This window comes from Lagopus leucura, unplaced genomic scaffold, assembly GCF_019238085.1.
Source record: "Lagopus leucura isolate 7727_CA_CO unplaced genomic scaffold, USGS_WTPT01 Super-Scaffold_100014, whole genome shotgun sequence".
NCBI lineage: Eukaryota > Metazoa > Chordata > Aves > Galliformes > Phasianidae > Lagopus > Lagopus leucura.
In genome coordinates this window covers 6,603,833-6,619,948 of record NW_024962268.1, presented here as the reverse complement: position 1 = coordinate 6,619,948, position 16,116 = coordinate 6,603,833, and the positions used below count along the sequence as shown (strand labels likewise).

At 33.6% G+C, this 16,116-nt stretch overlaps 1 protein-coding gene across 3 annotated transcripts in view; it reads right to left on the bottom strand.

Annotated features, from left to right (window-relative positions):
- The window catches only part of ADAMTS6 (ADAM metallopeptidase with thrombospondin type 1 motif 6), a 147,269-nt gene that overhangs the window by 42,913 nt on the left and 88,240 nt on the right, over positions 1 to 16,116 (bottom strand). For all 3 annotated transcript variants that reach the window (XM_042875090.1, XM_042875091.1, XM_042875093.1), the window contains exons 12-14: positions 13,833 to 13,940; positions 7,273 to 7,418; positions 4,596 to 4,659 (exon numbers count right to left, since the gene is read on the bottom strand). In XM_042875090.1, the coding sequence (XP_042731024.1) occupies positions 4,596 to 4,659; positions 7,273 to 7,418; positions 13,833 to 13,940 (318 nt within the window). The remainder of the gene's footprint in view (positions 1 to 4,595; positions 4,660 to 7,272; positions 7,419 to 13,832; positions 13,941 to 16,116) is intronic.

Here is a 16,116-nt window from a genome sequence, read left to right as displayed (position 1 = left end):
CTCAAGAATGTAGCCACCAAACTCAAAAACACAATGTTCTGTACTCTGAATAAAGAAAAATACAACCGATAATTAAATTAATTTCTGTTACATAACTTTATTTTCTGTTGAGTATGTCATTACTACCTGGAAGAAAGTAAAACTAAAGACAGTATCCTCAAGAAATGCATTTACAAAATGTCAGTTCTGCAGCACTGTCCCTCCTCGTAGATATTCTTCTCCCAAAATTAATATGCAGTAACTGTCTGACCTTTAGGGTAAGATATTTCATATTTTTCAAGGATTTAGGAGTTTGTACGTTAGTAACTCTTGCTACAGGCTGCTTGTGTTTCCAATCTCTCTTTAGGAGACAGCAAATCATGAGACGTGTAAGAACTTATAACAGGATATGAAGAACGTCCAAAGGAGATGATGAAACAATTAAAATTTTGAGTCAAAAAAATCTAAGAAGAATATTAAATTTTTTAAACACTGAAGCAAAAATAGTTCAACAACTGTCAACAAATCATTGAACCAATACTGACACAACACCAAACACCTTATCTTACAGAAATCTCTTTATCTTGGAGGTTCAAGTCAGACAGACTTCTGTAATTGACTAGGTTTCCTATTAACAAAGGATTACATCAGAGGATGAGAAATATTAACAATACCTATGAATGAACATTTGCATAAAGGAACGAGACAACAGAAATAGTTTGCCTACATTCTTCTGTGAGAAAAGACTACAGAACAATAATCTTCAAAAGGTATGCACACATCTATACTTCTATGAAAAGAAAGCGTTTACTTAACCTATAAGCAAAACACTTTATTGCATTTAAAAGATAAGGAGTCTTCTACATCTCAAATGTTTATGAGCTTGAGTTTCAAATCCTACATATATTTTAAATCACAATTAGTTAAGCTGAAGTATTGTTTCTTGCAAGTAAGTGGTTGGTGCTAGAAAATACAATTCTGACGACAGTGTTCTTTCTATTACCTTTTGTTTCTAAATTCATTAACTAATGTACTTTTCTGCTGATCTCAATGTTTCCATTTGCAGATGCCTTTTGAATTAAGAAGTCATATGCGGCTTTTGAAGTGTTTGATGAGAAATATGCCTGGTAGGAGTGTGTGTGCTGTTTCCAAAGAATGAAAATGGTCATAAGAGAGGGCAACAGAACTAACTCATCTTTGAAAGAAAAATGAAGTCAAAATGAATGTTAATGCATGGTAGGAGCTTTAGGGAGTGTTACATTTAAAATTACATATGGGCAATGAGTGTTGACACTGCAAAAAACTTCAAGAGAAAAGATGTACTAACAAAACATTTTTCATAAAAATAATGACAGATTTGCATGCTTTTAATGTTTACATTAATCATACATACCATTCCATTCAAAATGTCAAGCATTGAGGACTGTAATAAATCTTGAAACAAAATCTACTAGTCTCAGCAATTCTTAGTTATCTAGAACCATAAAGTTTACTATAAAAGAAATGAACTACAATTCCCAAAACTATTAAGACAGAAAATTTAAATTTCAGTAAGTTACAATATATTCATGCACTGAAAAAACACTACCACTCCATCCACCACCCATCCTCCCCCCCCTCCAGATTAAAAAAATTATTCACTGTTAAAGGTTTGTTTTTAAAGCTTAGATAGTGACACTGAAGGTTTCTTTTTCCAACTCCTTGTTTAAATTATCAAAATCTGACCACAGGCAGGAAATAAACACTTTGGACTACAGGATTATAACCTCAAAAGATTTGGATTACTCAGAGCAGTGTTTTGAAATAATGCAATGGATGCAAATTACTACATTTGGATTTGGACTAAAGAAGTGTACAAGCTCAACCTGAGGAATGACCTCCTAAATGCCAGCTCCTCAGAAAGAGATTTGGGTGCTATGAATCAATACTGGCTGAATAAACGCTGTCACAGTTTTAAGAAAAATGAACACAGTACTGAAATTTATAAACTTAATTTCATTACTAAGATAACATAGTTCTAAGCTTCTTTTTGACACAAACTGTCAAAAAACCTGTGCAGCGTTTGGCTACTACATTACAAGAAAACACACGCTACTGGGATGCCAAAGATAGTTGGCAGAGAGACTATATAGTGTAAAGAGGACTAAGAGGAGACATGATAGTAGTCTGCAAACAGAGGAAAGGCTGCCACAGAGGGAATATGTTCTTCTAAATCATACCTGGAGCAGAGTAAGACTCTTACGGAATGGGAAAATGTGCTATATTTTAGGAAAATGGTTCTGAAAAGTGAAGATTCTAATGCTATCTCAAAAGAGTTAGAGTTTTGAGTTAGACAGCTTTTCACCTATCATTTGAAAATAGTTTAATGACAATTGATTTTGCCTCTGATTCAGGAAACAGCCAGAATGGCCTTCCCAGCCACCTTTCAAATGTTCCTTCTGTGACATTTTCAGCTTCCTCTTCATAATAAACAAGAAGTTTAGAGAGAATAGGGGAAGCAAAACAAATCTGGAAGAATTTCTTAAAAGTACCTAACATTAAGAAATTAAAAATGGTAAGACTAAAAGTAATCCTAGCAACATTTCAACAATATCACTAGGTATGGTATACTAACTACAAAGAAAAAAGACAATTTAAAAATTGTTGAATATTTGTGAGGTAGTAGGATATTATATTACCTAAACTTTCTGATCTGCTAGTGAGTGACGTGCTTGTCTGATATCAGACCAAAATAAGCAGAAAAGTTGATAGTGACTTGACTAATACAGGCTTAAAAGAAAGATAAATGATAATACAGACCAGTGTCTTGTAGAAGAATACTGTAACATTTTATCACCTACAACTTTATATGTTTCCCGGTGGAAAAAAAAAAAATAATACAATATACCTACATTTTAATGAGCCATGTAAATTAAAAGTGTACTGTATCCCAATTAAAAACTAGACCAAACCTACACTAGTTCAGAAACGTATGTTAAAACTGCTAGTTATTGATTGGTAACTAACAAATAAAAGACCTCAATAAGGATTCATTACTTAGTCAGTGAATTGAATTCACTGTAGAATTTCCTATCAACTGTGAAAATGAGAAACACGTTCAGCATCATTCAACATTTTTGTTTCTGAACTGAAGCTATAAATAACAGGATATTTTCCAATTTCACAAGAACCAGCTGTGTGAAAAACAAAATGACAGTAAATTAATTACAGAGCATCATCAGGCAAGCTGGATTCATTCAAAGGAAAATTGCACAAAGACACCAAACACAGCTGATCTTTTGAAATCCACTGAAAAAGAAAGACAGTCAGGTTTTCCTAACGGTGTAAGTTGGAGGGCAGTTGGACTGGAAAAGATTTACAACTCATATACTGGACAAGAAGTTGAGTTTTAGACACTCTTACAACACTATGGTAAAAACGTCTAGCACACCTCTTGGATATGTGAACAGAGCACCTGCGATATAGAGTATGAAGCTGCTTTTGAATCTGAAAATTTGTAATACAGTTGAACAATGAGAATAAATCTCATGGGAAAATCTCACGTATGCAGAGATAACACATGAAAATTAATAGTGATCATAATATCAAGGTATTTTAAAGGAAACAATACTAATTATTGTATTTTTTTTGTGAAATATAGCCAAAGATGAAAAGCTGAAATAACAGTGTTATGTACACCATGTATACATGGATTCTCCCACTGTTATGTTTCTTATTCTGAGAAGAAAACCAACTTGAATTTGAAGCTAAAAAATTATGGAAGCTCACTTTTTGTTTGTACTGCTACTAACTTAAAAAAACTACTAGAGAATTGCTTTATTATGTACTTCTGTCATTCAATTGTGTTCAATTTTTAACTTATTTGAATTTATAATTTTTGTTAATAATTTGATTTTAAGCATTTGCACACTGCCCTACCTCGTTCCTTAGTGTTAGCTCTTTGCTTGGTGGGTTGAACCAAAACTGCATGATCATTCTGATAACACAAGAACCAATGGATTCCTGATGGCAAAACAATGCACTTATACTGGAAGAAATACATTTTCACAGATTATGAAAGAGAACTGTAAACACTGAAAGTTATATGGATATAAAAAGCAGGTTTAGAAACAGAGGGATAGCTGAGGATAGTCCAATTTGTGAAAGTTAAACAATATACAGATAACACGAGAGGTTCAAGAAGTCTTTCAATACCCAGCTTTTGGAAACTTCTGAGGAAGGAAATGTCACACTTGGCTCCTATGATTTTGTAATTTTTCCCTAAACACTAATTATTACCTACCATTGAGAGATGCTAGGCTAGACAGAACTTGAGCTTAATGTATAATGGAACATCCTGTGCTCCTAGTTCATCTTAAACCTGAATGCTCATCTTGAATTTGCTTTAGGTCTTAGTAATGAATGGATTAGTTGGGAACCCCTTGAGACAGGGATCTCGACATACAGCAGAGCTCATAGGGTGTCCACTGTATAGAGGTGCCCAACAGAAATGCTTGCCAATGAAGTGCTAAATTCACAGCTTTTGTGAACTGGAAAAAAAAAATGCATAAATGCATCTGTTTCTGATGAAATTAAGAACAGACAAGTTGCTCTACAAAGGAACAAAATTTACTTACATCAGTGTTGCAGGAGCGATATCTCTTCCTTTCTCCAAGACAATATTTGCCTCCACCTGAAGGCCTGGAAAAAGATGTTTTATGTCTTAGTTTATGTTTCAGCATAAACACATGTTCGTGAGATTTATATTATAAGCATAAATGTAAGTACCTAAGATATACATAGGTTGCTCTGAAAGAAATGCCTCCCTTTTATTTCCATGGAAGCAACAGATAAAAAGTGTGCAATAACACAGCCCGAGAGAGCAAGTTTTTACCTATGAAACACTTTTTTTCAAACATTGTTTTTCAACACAGTCATCACCCTTAGTTACTCATTTTTCAAACTGTCGATGAATGTCTGTAGGTGCTATTTTTTTCACATGGATAGAATGGAGAAATTCAGTGTCACACCTTTGCTTCATACGCACTTCCACGACAGATGCCACTGTGTCAGACTGCCTCTCTGCTGCCATCTCTCACACGGCAACAACATGGAGTGAAATACTGGTGGGAAGGTACAACCTTTACTGCCATACCACCAGCATCTGCATCTGACAGCATGGGCTAATGTAATAAAAAGGGAGGCATTTGTACCAGAGCAGCCCTCATAAACTATATAATGTAAAAATAACTGACATTAAATTTTTAAGGCAAGATTTAAAAATATTTTTCTTAATAAGAATTGTTGCACTGACTTGAATGACAGCAGATGCAAAATAGTACTGAGTGCTTAAAATCTTCATTCACAGTATTCATCTAGTTTGTAAGGATTTCAAGCAATACAGTGTAATTGTAATCTGAACATATTAAAAAGGTACTGCTTTTGTGTGTGTCTGTGCGTAAACAACCTACCCACATTTTCATATCACTCCCTAAGAAATAACAAAATGAAGAGACTGCCTGCTAAATACTGGAGTCATAGCAAAGACTACATTTTCAAGAATCTGATTCTGATTTGAATTAAGTAGTATTAAATCTAAAGAAACACCAGAGTAAGCTGGTGTGATTACGACTGTTCTAAAATGCTCTTAAATTCCTAGATTGTTCAAGAACCTTATCTATCTTCAACAGAGGTCAAATAATAATTATCATCGACTTCAGTGAAAGATTAATTAGCCACCAGATCTTTGGCTCATAACTTGAGAGTAGAAACTAAAAACACTTGATGTCTGTTTTATAATAAAGGAAAAGAAGAATTTTCAGTTAACTAAACAGTAAATCAATACTATTTTCATGTTACAGGTATTTAACCAGGAATCCTAATGAATGAAAGGGAAATTTTTCCTAATGTGGGCATTGGAATAATAATTTTTTAAAAATTGTGTATGCTTGTACACTGCTAATTATCTTTCAACATAATAGATACATATGAAGATAGGAGAGCTAAAAATCTTTAATTATGCTTCACGCAAACATTTCACTACTGTTTTTACATAGCGCTGTGAAAAGATTATGTGCTTAGTTTACTGTTCTCCCAGTAATAAAGTCTGACATGTTACCTATATATATAATTTTTAATCTATTCAGCAAGTAGTGGTATATTCCAGATTTGACTGATAGCAACAGATAATAGCAGAAAGTAAAAAGATCACTTTAAATAGCAGTAATATTACATCATGGTGCCTTGTCTTACAGATCATTGAAGCTGAAGCACAGCCTTGGTTACAAAATTTGGGTACAACAAATGAAGAACTTTAAGTATACTAAGAGGAGAAGGTAAGACAGGAATGACAGAGTCACAGAAGGGCTTTCATGAAAAAAAACGTGATGCTTTCAAGAAAAAGTTGTCTTAAAAGCTAGCAAACATGTAGCTGGTAGGATAGAGGTAGTGCAAGTAGAGGTCATGACAAGAACAAAGTACTGAGTAAAAAAACTACTACAGGTAACTATAGCTATAATGAAATAACCCAAGCAGGACAAGCAGCAACAGAAAAAAGAAGTGACTCATTCAGCAAGAACAGCAATGAAAATAAGTAAGCATTCCTCATCTGAGAAGCACTAGTGACAGATAAAAGCACTTACCTGACAAACCACCTCTGCAACAGTGCTCAGGACATTGGGAAGCAGACAGATGCTACTACGAGGTGATATACAGAACAGACCAAGCTGTAGTGGAGAAGGTGCCCCCTCTTGAGAGAGAATAAATGGACCAATAGGGAGTGGTGGCAAGGAGAGAAGTAGCTCAATTGTTTTAAGAGTCAGTGGGAAGTCAAAGCTAAGTGTTGAATGTGACAGAACATAAATGTACTGTAAGCTCAGCAATATTACTAATTACAGATTATATGTAAATCACTGAATGCAGAATCTTGGAAACAGTGTTGCTTTTTTAATAAGTAACTGGCAATATTTATTTATATTCTAGACTAATACCAGAGATGGTATGGATAATGAAAAAATAAACTTATTTCATAATTTAAATATATTGTGTATAAAAGGAATTTTGAAAAATAAAATTGTTCTAGTCACTACTAAATATAATTCCAGCAATCTATATACTACATACATAATAGGTAAATTAAAAAATGTTTAAGCTATGCCAAGTGAGCTTCTCCTGTTTAACTGTTTCTGTCTGCTATTTCGAAGACAAATGCTGGCAAACCAGCAAAACATTTTTACAGATAACATGTGAAACCACAGTTTTGAATAAATTCCAACTGTGTCTTTTTGTTGGCTCCGGCTTACTTTAGCTACTTACGCTGGACTGTCACAGTGTCTTATTGATGAGGAGACTCCTCCACCGCAGGTCCTGCTGCACTCTCCCCATATTGACCATGGACCCCAGTCCCCATCTATGCTCTGGGGCCAAGTGCCAAAAGGAACGCACTCTCCCTGATAGCACCACTGAAAGATTTCACCAAAAACAAGCAAACAAAATTTAGTTATCATGACAGAAAAATACCAGGGTCAGATAATGACCAATTATAGGCATCAGCATTCTCTGAACAGATAGCAAGACTAATATTTTACTTAATCTAGCAATGTTTAGACACTGGTAAGGGCATGTGTGATTTGTTAATTGTCTTCACTAAACTCTAAATTGTAAGTCCCAAACACACAACAGAAGTTTAAGCAAACTTAAAGAAGAATAATTTCTTTTTCCATGATACATCCTTGCTAACGTTTCAGAATAAGGGAACCATCAAGTAGAGGCTGTATTAAGTTTAGACAGTAAGAGTCCTTTCTGAAGTTAATCTAACAGAGCAAACTCCAATTAACAATTCATGCAGGGGCTGCATTATGCAAAATGAAAGACTTTCCCCAATAGTAATTCGAGAAAGTATTTCCCTACATTTTAAAAAAGTATCTGGACAAAGCTACAATAGAAGAAGAATCTGTTGTAGTACTTCCTATATTTAATGCTACAGACATAACAAAACCAGTGCCAAGGCATGAGACATGGTACAGAAAAATCACTGTAACTGCTCATTTGTTTAGCAGCAGAATGAACAACGTACTTTTTTCATGCAAACTGAAACTTTGCAATATTGTTACTTAAATTGGTCATAAAAAATGTCCGTGAATTCAAATAAAATGGTACTTGTAAAAGTAAGTTCATCACTTCTTAAGTCAGCAACCTTATTAAACAATTCAGAAATAACCAATAAATCACAGTTTGATCCATATTCTAGTGTAGCACAGAAAATCTAAAACAGTTCAATTAGTTGATTCATTACTGCCATTATTACATCCAGCAACAGAATAGAACATGGACTCAAGTGTACAATGTCCCAGATCTGCACATTTCAATTCCAAAAGGTGATCATCTGTTCTTTAACTGCCTTGAAGTACCATAACAGACATAATATTGATGCTGTTCAGAAAAAAAAACAACCTTCTGTGCCCAATATCAGAAATCTGAATCTGAAAGAATGCACTGAGACACACATAGAAAACACAGTGAAAGAGATGTATCTGTGTTCAGATTCACAAACAGCATGAAAAGATTCTGTGTGGAGTTTAACTGGTACAGCAAAACCAAGTTTTCTCTTCTCATCCTAAAGCTCACCTAAAGTCACCTCAGCGCCAGTAGTATGGAATTGAATAAAATTAAATGAATTGAATACAATTAAATGTAGCCACTGCAACAGACTTGAATTAATTTGGATTTGCATTATACCAGGTGAAAATACAATTTAATCTGCAGTCACAATTCAGAAAATAATAATAATAATAAAGGTTTGATATTAAGAAGGATTATACAGTGTTAGTCAATGAAAATTAATTAAAAATTTTAGGTTTCCATTAGAAATTTCTCTTTGAATAGAAAGTACTTTAATTATCAAGCATGTCAAAGCCTATGAATGTACACTTAATACGCTAATAATGAACTGTGTAGCTCATCATCAGCAAATGCACCTAGTTACAAAGTAGTTTTGCATACATGCTACCATTTAACATTAATAAAAGTGAAAACTAACATTATTTTTCTAGCCACATCATCCTTTTTTCTCTCAATAGATTTTAACTGCCATTATATTATATACTATATTTATATTATATATTTTTATATATATCATATAAATTGTATAATATATGCTATAGATATATATTTTTTATATTTATATTTATTTCTTTTTATATGTTGTTCTTGAACACGTTTTGAAGAATAGCTGCTACAATCCAGCATATTTCTGTTTACAAACCTCTTTCTCTACCTCTAAAAATGAAAAAAAAAAAACCAGCATTTAAGTGTCCTCAGAAAGTGTACAAAGTGGAATATTTTAAATCTCAGGTTCAAAATTGCCTTTTCTATCAGATCATCTTTTCATCTCAGCCTAGATGGTGCTGTATTTTAGACCTGTGACCAAACAGTGTTGAAAGCCTCACGGCCTCAAAGCTTTCTGTTTCTCACTTTGCCCCTCCAAGTAATAGACCGGATATGGACAGGGACAGGACAGCTGACCTGAACTGGCAAAAGGATATCCCGTAAAGCCTAGAATATCATATTCAACAATTAAACTGGCATCATGCTCAGCAATAACACTGCTGGGGTACTTCCAAGGCAGTTATTACTTAGAGGCTGGCTGGGCATTGATCTGCTGATAGGAGGTGGTGAGTGACTGATTGCCTCTGCATCTCTTGTGTTTGTGTTGTTCTCTTTTTTTTTTTTTCCCCTTCACTTTGTAAACTGCCTTAATCTCAACAGATGAGTTTTTCTCACTTTTACCTTTCTGATTCTCTCCCTAGTCCTGATGTGGAGGAATGAGCAAAAAATTGGTGGGACATTTAGCTATCAGCCAGTCTCAAACCATATTTCTTTAGAAAAAACAAACAACAACAACAAGAAAACAACAGCAAAAGAAAAAAAGAAGGAAAAAAAAAAGAAGGACGTGAGGTTTCGTAGAGCTGTTCTGAGCAAGAAAGGGTTTCTTCTTGCAATTCTAAATTTACAACTCAGAGAATTCTGCCAATAAGCAGGCATCTAGCAGAGGAAAATACTCTTAATATGGAGTAGCTTTTAAAATCAAGACTGTCACTGAGTGCCAGTCTAACACATAAAGCAGTTCATTTAGTAAATATATACTTTCTGAAATGACGGTGTTCTACAATAACTGTAGAATGGAAAATAAAGTTAATTCATGTGAACTAAGTTTTCTGGCTCTCCTCATTACAGTGACAAACTAAGTGATAATCATTTCATTAACTAGAAGACAATAATCACTTTGCAGTATTTTGTTACAGAAGCCACAGGAGTACATAAACAGTTATCTAATACGAAGGTCAAATGCTAAAAATTAGAATGTTTCTAAGAGTAAAAATGTAAGTTAACAATTTAGACTAAAAATACATTATAGAAATAATATAAACATTTCCAAAACAAGATTTATAAATAAAAGAATAAATAAAACCCAAATCCATACCACACATGTACAAAGAGAAAATGCAAATAACCCAATTCAGTGCTATTATGGCTCAACACAAGAGGCTGCTGCATTTTACCTGCATTTTACATTTCCCCAAACTTGTATAGAACCTCTGTTCTTCATACTGTTCTCTGCTTTCCTAGTATTTCCTTCTTCTATATTTCCAAAGTCCTCTGTAAAAACTCCTTCAGTGCTGGTTTTTCTCTTCTACTGAAGTTAAACCTGAAGACCTACCATGCATTTTGATGTCTCTTGCACATTTTCTAGTGAAAATTTGTCTCTCAGCTGATACTGAATCTCCATCTAATTAATTCAAAATGTCCAAAAATTTGCATTATTTCTAATAATGTAATAATGAGGAAAGGACTACAGAGTTAACAGTTTTTGAAAAAAATATATATATAAAAAAATGGAGGAAGTGACAGATATTTGAGAAATGCAATCTTTTATTAAAGGCTTAAAGCTGAAAAGTTAATTCTCCTCTCCCACTAGAGAAGGAACTTTCAATTCCTCAGAAATGCAGAGACAGTAGTGATGCATTTCAAAACAAACTGAATGTGCACAAGATTGCAACTCTGGATAATATGAGCAGTCTGGGATTCTTTTTATAGAGATCGTTACTGGTGAAAGAAAATATGTTGAAAAAAAATATGACCACTTCTGTAAGAATTTTAGATATAACAGCATGCTTCTCAAAAACTCATAGAGAAAACACTGTGATACAGAGGAAAATTTATATCATTTTACAAACACAGGGGAAAAAAAGGTGAATTCAATTTATGCTTGTCATCTCAGCAAAAACAGTGGATTTTCAACCACTAATTTCTACAATTTTTTTTTTCATGGAAAACCGATGTCCAGTAATAACTTGAATTTATATCTACATACTCCAAATATTCAAACTTCTTTCAGTACACTGTGTTTTCTCATTTTGCTCATTTTCCCCTTGTTTATGTGCTTAGAAAGGGTTTATACAATGATGTGAGACCAGAGAGAAGCTCCATCTATTCTTGAAAAATTACTGCAAGATTTGGGAAAAGTATACCTTTTTGAACCCAACCAATGTATGAACCCCTTCACCAAGGCTTGAAGGTGTTACAGAACAGATGGTCTGTCAGCAGCAAAAAAGCCCTCACACTATTCTATCTCCTTTTATGCAGAAACAGTTGAATAACACTATTCTATCTCCTTTTATGCAGAAACAATTGAATAATTTATGGAAAAAGGTCTAAAAATCCTCAGTCTTATGCAGACATTGACTGCATTTCAACACAAAGAGTTAAAGTTTGGCACATTTATATAAGCAACTACAATAAGGATTATAATACAGTGTTAGGCAATTTTTACTCTAGAAATCCCTCCTAGGTCTGCCAATAAGCTATTAATGCACACTCCATCATCAAATGATCACATTTTGCCTTGAGTTAGTATTTATGCAGAATTTACATCAGAGTAACTAAAAGCAGAAATTGATCGTCTAAATACGATAAAGTACTCTGGGATCTTGCTCCATCTTTAGAACAGGGAATGTCATTTATTATCTATTTGGACAGGGCCCAGCAAAATAGGGCCTAATTTGGTTGTGGCCTTTAGGCGTGACTGCCATATAAATGTTACTATTATAATAATAATAAAGTGTTATTGCAACCTATTATTTTCTCCTTAGCATGTGGTGAAGAGAAACTACATAGTTGGAAAGATCTGTGTTTTCTGCTTATTTGCTAACAGGAACTATTAATTTACAGGAACTTTCGAAGTATATAGCTGCAATTGCCTGCTTTTAAGGGCACTAACAGTTTAGCTTAGTACAATAATACTAATACCCATACTCCTCCCTAAAATCTAAAAAGAGAAGGTACTGGACATGTTTTGTAGAGAACTAATTGATTGGAGCCTCTGGTAAATGGACACAGTAACTGTCTTAAAGTGTATTGACTTCTCCACTGTAGTTTAAACGGCTTGAAAAATATAAATTGAGGTAAATTGCTCCTTGTAGCTGACAAGCAGTGCTGGTTCCAAAATAAACCTAGACTGTTGATTTAAGAAGAAGGCTCCTCACATTTTCTATTACTCTAATAAAAGGTAACATTTTCAGTAAAACATGAAGGTCTCTCTATTTTCATTGGCTAACTCTATTTTTTAAAATGACCCCTTCAATGAATGTATTTAACATGGTTTACCAATATTTCCAAACTCGGCATGGAAAAGTCATCACAATGGTGCTAGGTCATGGGCCCTGAAGGAAACCATCAGCAAGGATTAATAAACTGTGACAGCTGCCCAAAAGCTTTCATGCTATTTAAACATCTGATTGCAAGTCAAAATGCAGTGTAATCTTTGTTGAAACTAGCTTAGCTAGCATGGCAAGAATCAGAACTGAGAACAGATGATAGCAGTCGTTGTTAGGAAAAAATCCAATCTGGAGCAGTAAATCTTAATGACAGACACAGCAACACTCAAAAAGATACTAGAAACTGTTTGATATAATAAGCTGTCATCATTTTGCAAAAACTTGCATAAAAGTTTTATTATCCTGGGAGCTGGCAAATGGAAGTAACTTTTTTTTCCAGTACAAAACCTGTAAATTAAAGATCAAATTATTTTTCACTCCTCTGAAATCTATATAGATTTTCCCTTGCAATTGAGAAAAACTCCATTACTATTCTTTATTTAAAATTTATTTTCAGAATTTTGTCTGAAACTACTGAAACATATTCAGTGTTTGAAAATCAAAACTCATACGTTCAGAGAGACACAATAGTATTAGACTTATCTGTTGCAACAAAAAACACTGACTTTTGGTAATTTTCTGTTAAGTAGAAGAGCAAAGCTCTTCAAAGCTACATAGTTATGCAGTATTAAATAATTCAAAGTCAGAACAGGTTGGTCACTGGGAAATACGGACTTTCAGAAACCACTTTTAGTAAGACAAGCATTTTTTCTATATGCTTGTATGGTTCACCTAGTGTCTGAAGGAATTAAGACTCTTTTATCTCCTATGAGAATAATAGAATTCAGGCTCTAAATCTTTTACACATTTTCAGAGTCTATGAAAGACCTACTATTGTAACAACACTCTTGCTAAAGTTCCGTAAAATTTCAAAAAGACAGAGGTTTTACAGAAATAACCCAGAAAATAAAGAGAGACTGTGCAATTGTTTGTTTTATTTTGTTTTAAATTCAGGAAATAAAATTATTTAAGTTGTATTACATATATATAAAAAACTGTTAAATAACTTCCGCACAGCAATAACATTAGAATGCTAATGTATTCAGATCTCTCCTTTTTTAAACTCTTACTTGAACATTAGGACTTTAATTTTCTAGTTTTTCTTCTTGTAATCCCCAAACAATAAATTACCTCTTCGAACAGTAAGTTACTTGTACTCACCCCCTTTTCAATGCTTCCTGTTTGGCAAAGAGTACCTTCAGCTGCTGGAATACTATTGGTAACACAGCGGTTACTTTTGCTGAGACACCAGAGCTCTCTACACACTTCCTAGGAAAGAAGGCAGAAGCAAGTTGATCAGAGTAACAGACTAAAATTGCTTCAAGTCTTCATATAAACACGTACACAAGATTTTGTTTTGAACATACTGCAACGGTTTGGCTGGAGAAATATGTCTAGGGGGTTTTAAAATACTCTGTAGCAGTTTAATTGTCACCATATTCTAAATACAAATATTATGCCACAAAAATTCTGGAAGCATCAAGCTGTAGAAAATAAAAATGTGATTTTCCTCAGCCACTATGCACATAGTGTTTTGTCACAGCAGTTTCATCTAAGCAACATATTTACTTTATATTTACATTTTAGTGCTATTGTAAAAGCACTACTGCAAAAAAACTTGCTGCGGTGTCTCCATTACTAACATCATCTGACTTAAAAGATCATGGTAAAAGGAAAGATAATGTTAATGTTTAAACATGAACCAGCAAGATTTGTTTCCTTCAGCTTAAACTTAAAGGTTTCTAAGCTTGGATTACTTGCAATCCTTTTCTGGAACATATGTTAGAACAGTACATATTTACAATATTAAAATATTTCCTTTAAGTATTTTAGACTTGTGGCTGGTATTTCATAAATAATTTAGCCTTTCTGATTTCCTCCATTGCCAGCATTAAACAATTTTTCCAGGAATCTTTTCTCCTACAGTATTTTCTCATTTGTTTCTGTGCATTTACTCATTTAAATTAAGTCAAGTTCTATTGACATTACAGATGCATAATTAAATATGTGAGGTTGAAATTCACAGTGACAGCACAACCCAAAATTGGCTAACGACTTGGGAAATCTCCATGGGCACTTCAATTGCCCTTCTCTTGAGCTATATATGTAGAAGAGAATTAGAAATTACTTGCTTTTATAGCAACCGATAATTTTTGCATGATAATTTTTGTTATATTCCTTTTGAGATCTCCATAGGGCTTAACAACCTGCTTATAGGTATTTTCTATTTCAAAGTATTTCTGAAAAATTGAAAGATATTCACATCTTCAAAATGACCTTGTGATAGTCATTACTATTACATTAAACATCTGCTTAAAATTATATCCCAAAATAATTCCTGTATTGGTTATTATGCTGAATCCTGGTACAAAGAGCAAAAATGAAAACATGGTATGAGTAAAATAAGTTTACTAGCCTCCCATCTAGATCCTCCACAAATTTACTGCTTGTCTGACGTAATGAGTAACTGGCATCTAGTCTTTTCTGTGAACCTCATTCGGAACAACTGTTAAGATTTTCCCTAAGATTCATGTTTCTTGCATTGTACTGCATACAGAAATGGTTTTAAATATTATTACCTGGTAGCCACAGCAACCGTTAAAAAGTACAAGCTTCTCTTGAAAATTATTTTCTGAATTTAAAATCAGGTGGTGTCACTCTTATAAGATATAAATATACTGTGCATTTACTTTCATGACTGGCAGAAGCAAGCCATCTTTTAAAAAATCAATTAAAAATATACCATCTTAGAACTAAAATTATCAGTAATCAGTAATGATGGAGAAATTCCACTGAACATTTGACAATTTGGCCAAAGACAATTAGTTACATTAAATTATGCATCATTTGGTGAGTGGCTCCATGAAAATGTATGAGAAGAGACATTCTTGAGCCTCTTATTAGAAATATGGTCCCAGGTAAAATCATACCTGCTGCCAATGAAGAACTACCTGCTTTCCAAAGTTGAATTTATTTTTCACTGAAGAAATTAAAACATGGTAAGTATTTACTTAAACCTCTGAATAAAATGCTTTTGCCACTACAATTGTAACTTCTTCAGACTGAGACATACAATCACAAATACACTGTCTAAAAATCAAACAAGGAAATCACAGAAAATATCACAGTTCTTTTTTTCCAATAATTCTTTTGACGATGAATTTTATAAGCTTTAAATTGTTCCAAAATTCAACACTAAATCAAAACCAAATCTAAATCAACCAAGAATCTAAACTTAAATCCAGTATACATTTCAAAGTGAGAATTCAAAAGAAGTTCCTCTCACATATGTTGTCAGGTGCTCTTGTGATAATGTCTTACTTACTTTTTTGCAATTTAATTGCTCATCTGCTCTGTGCATGACTTGGATTGTCACACTGTAACTAAAAGTGTCAGACTGCAATGGCTGTACTTGTGATTCATTATCCTGTACGCATTTTTAAAC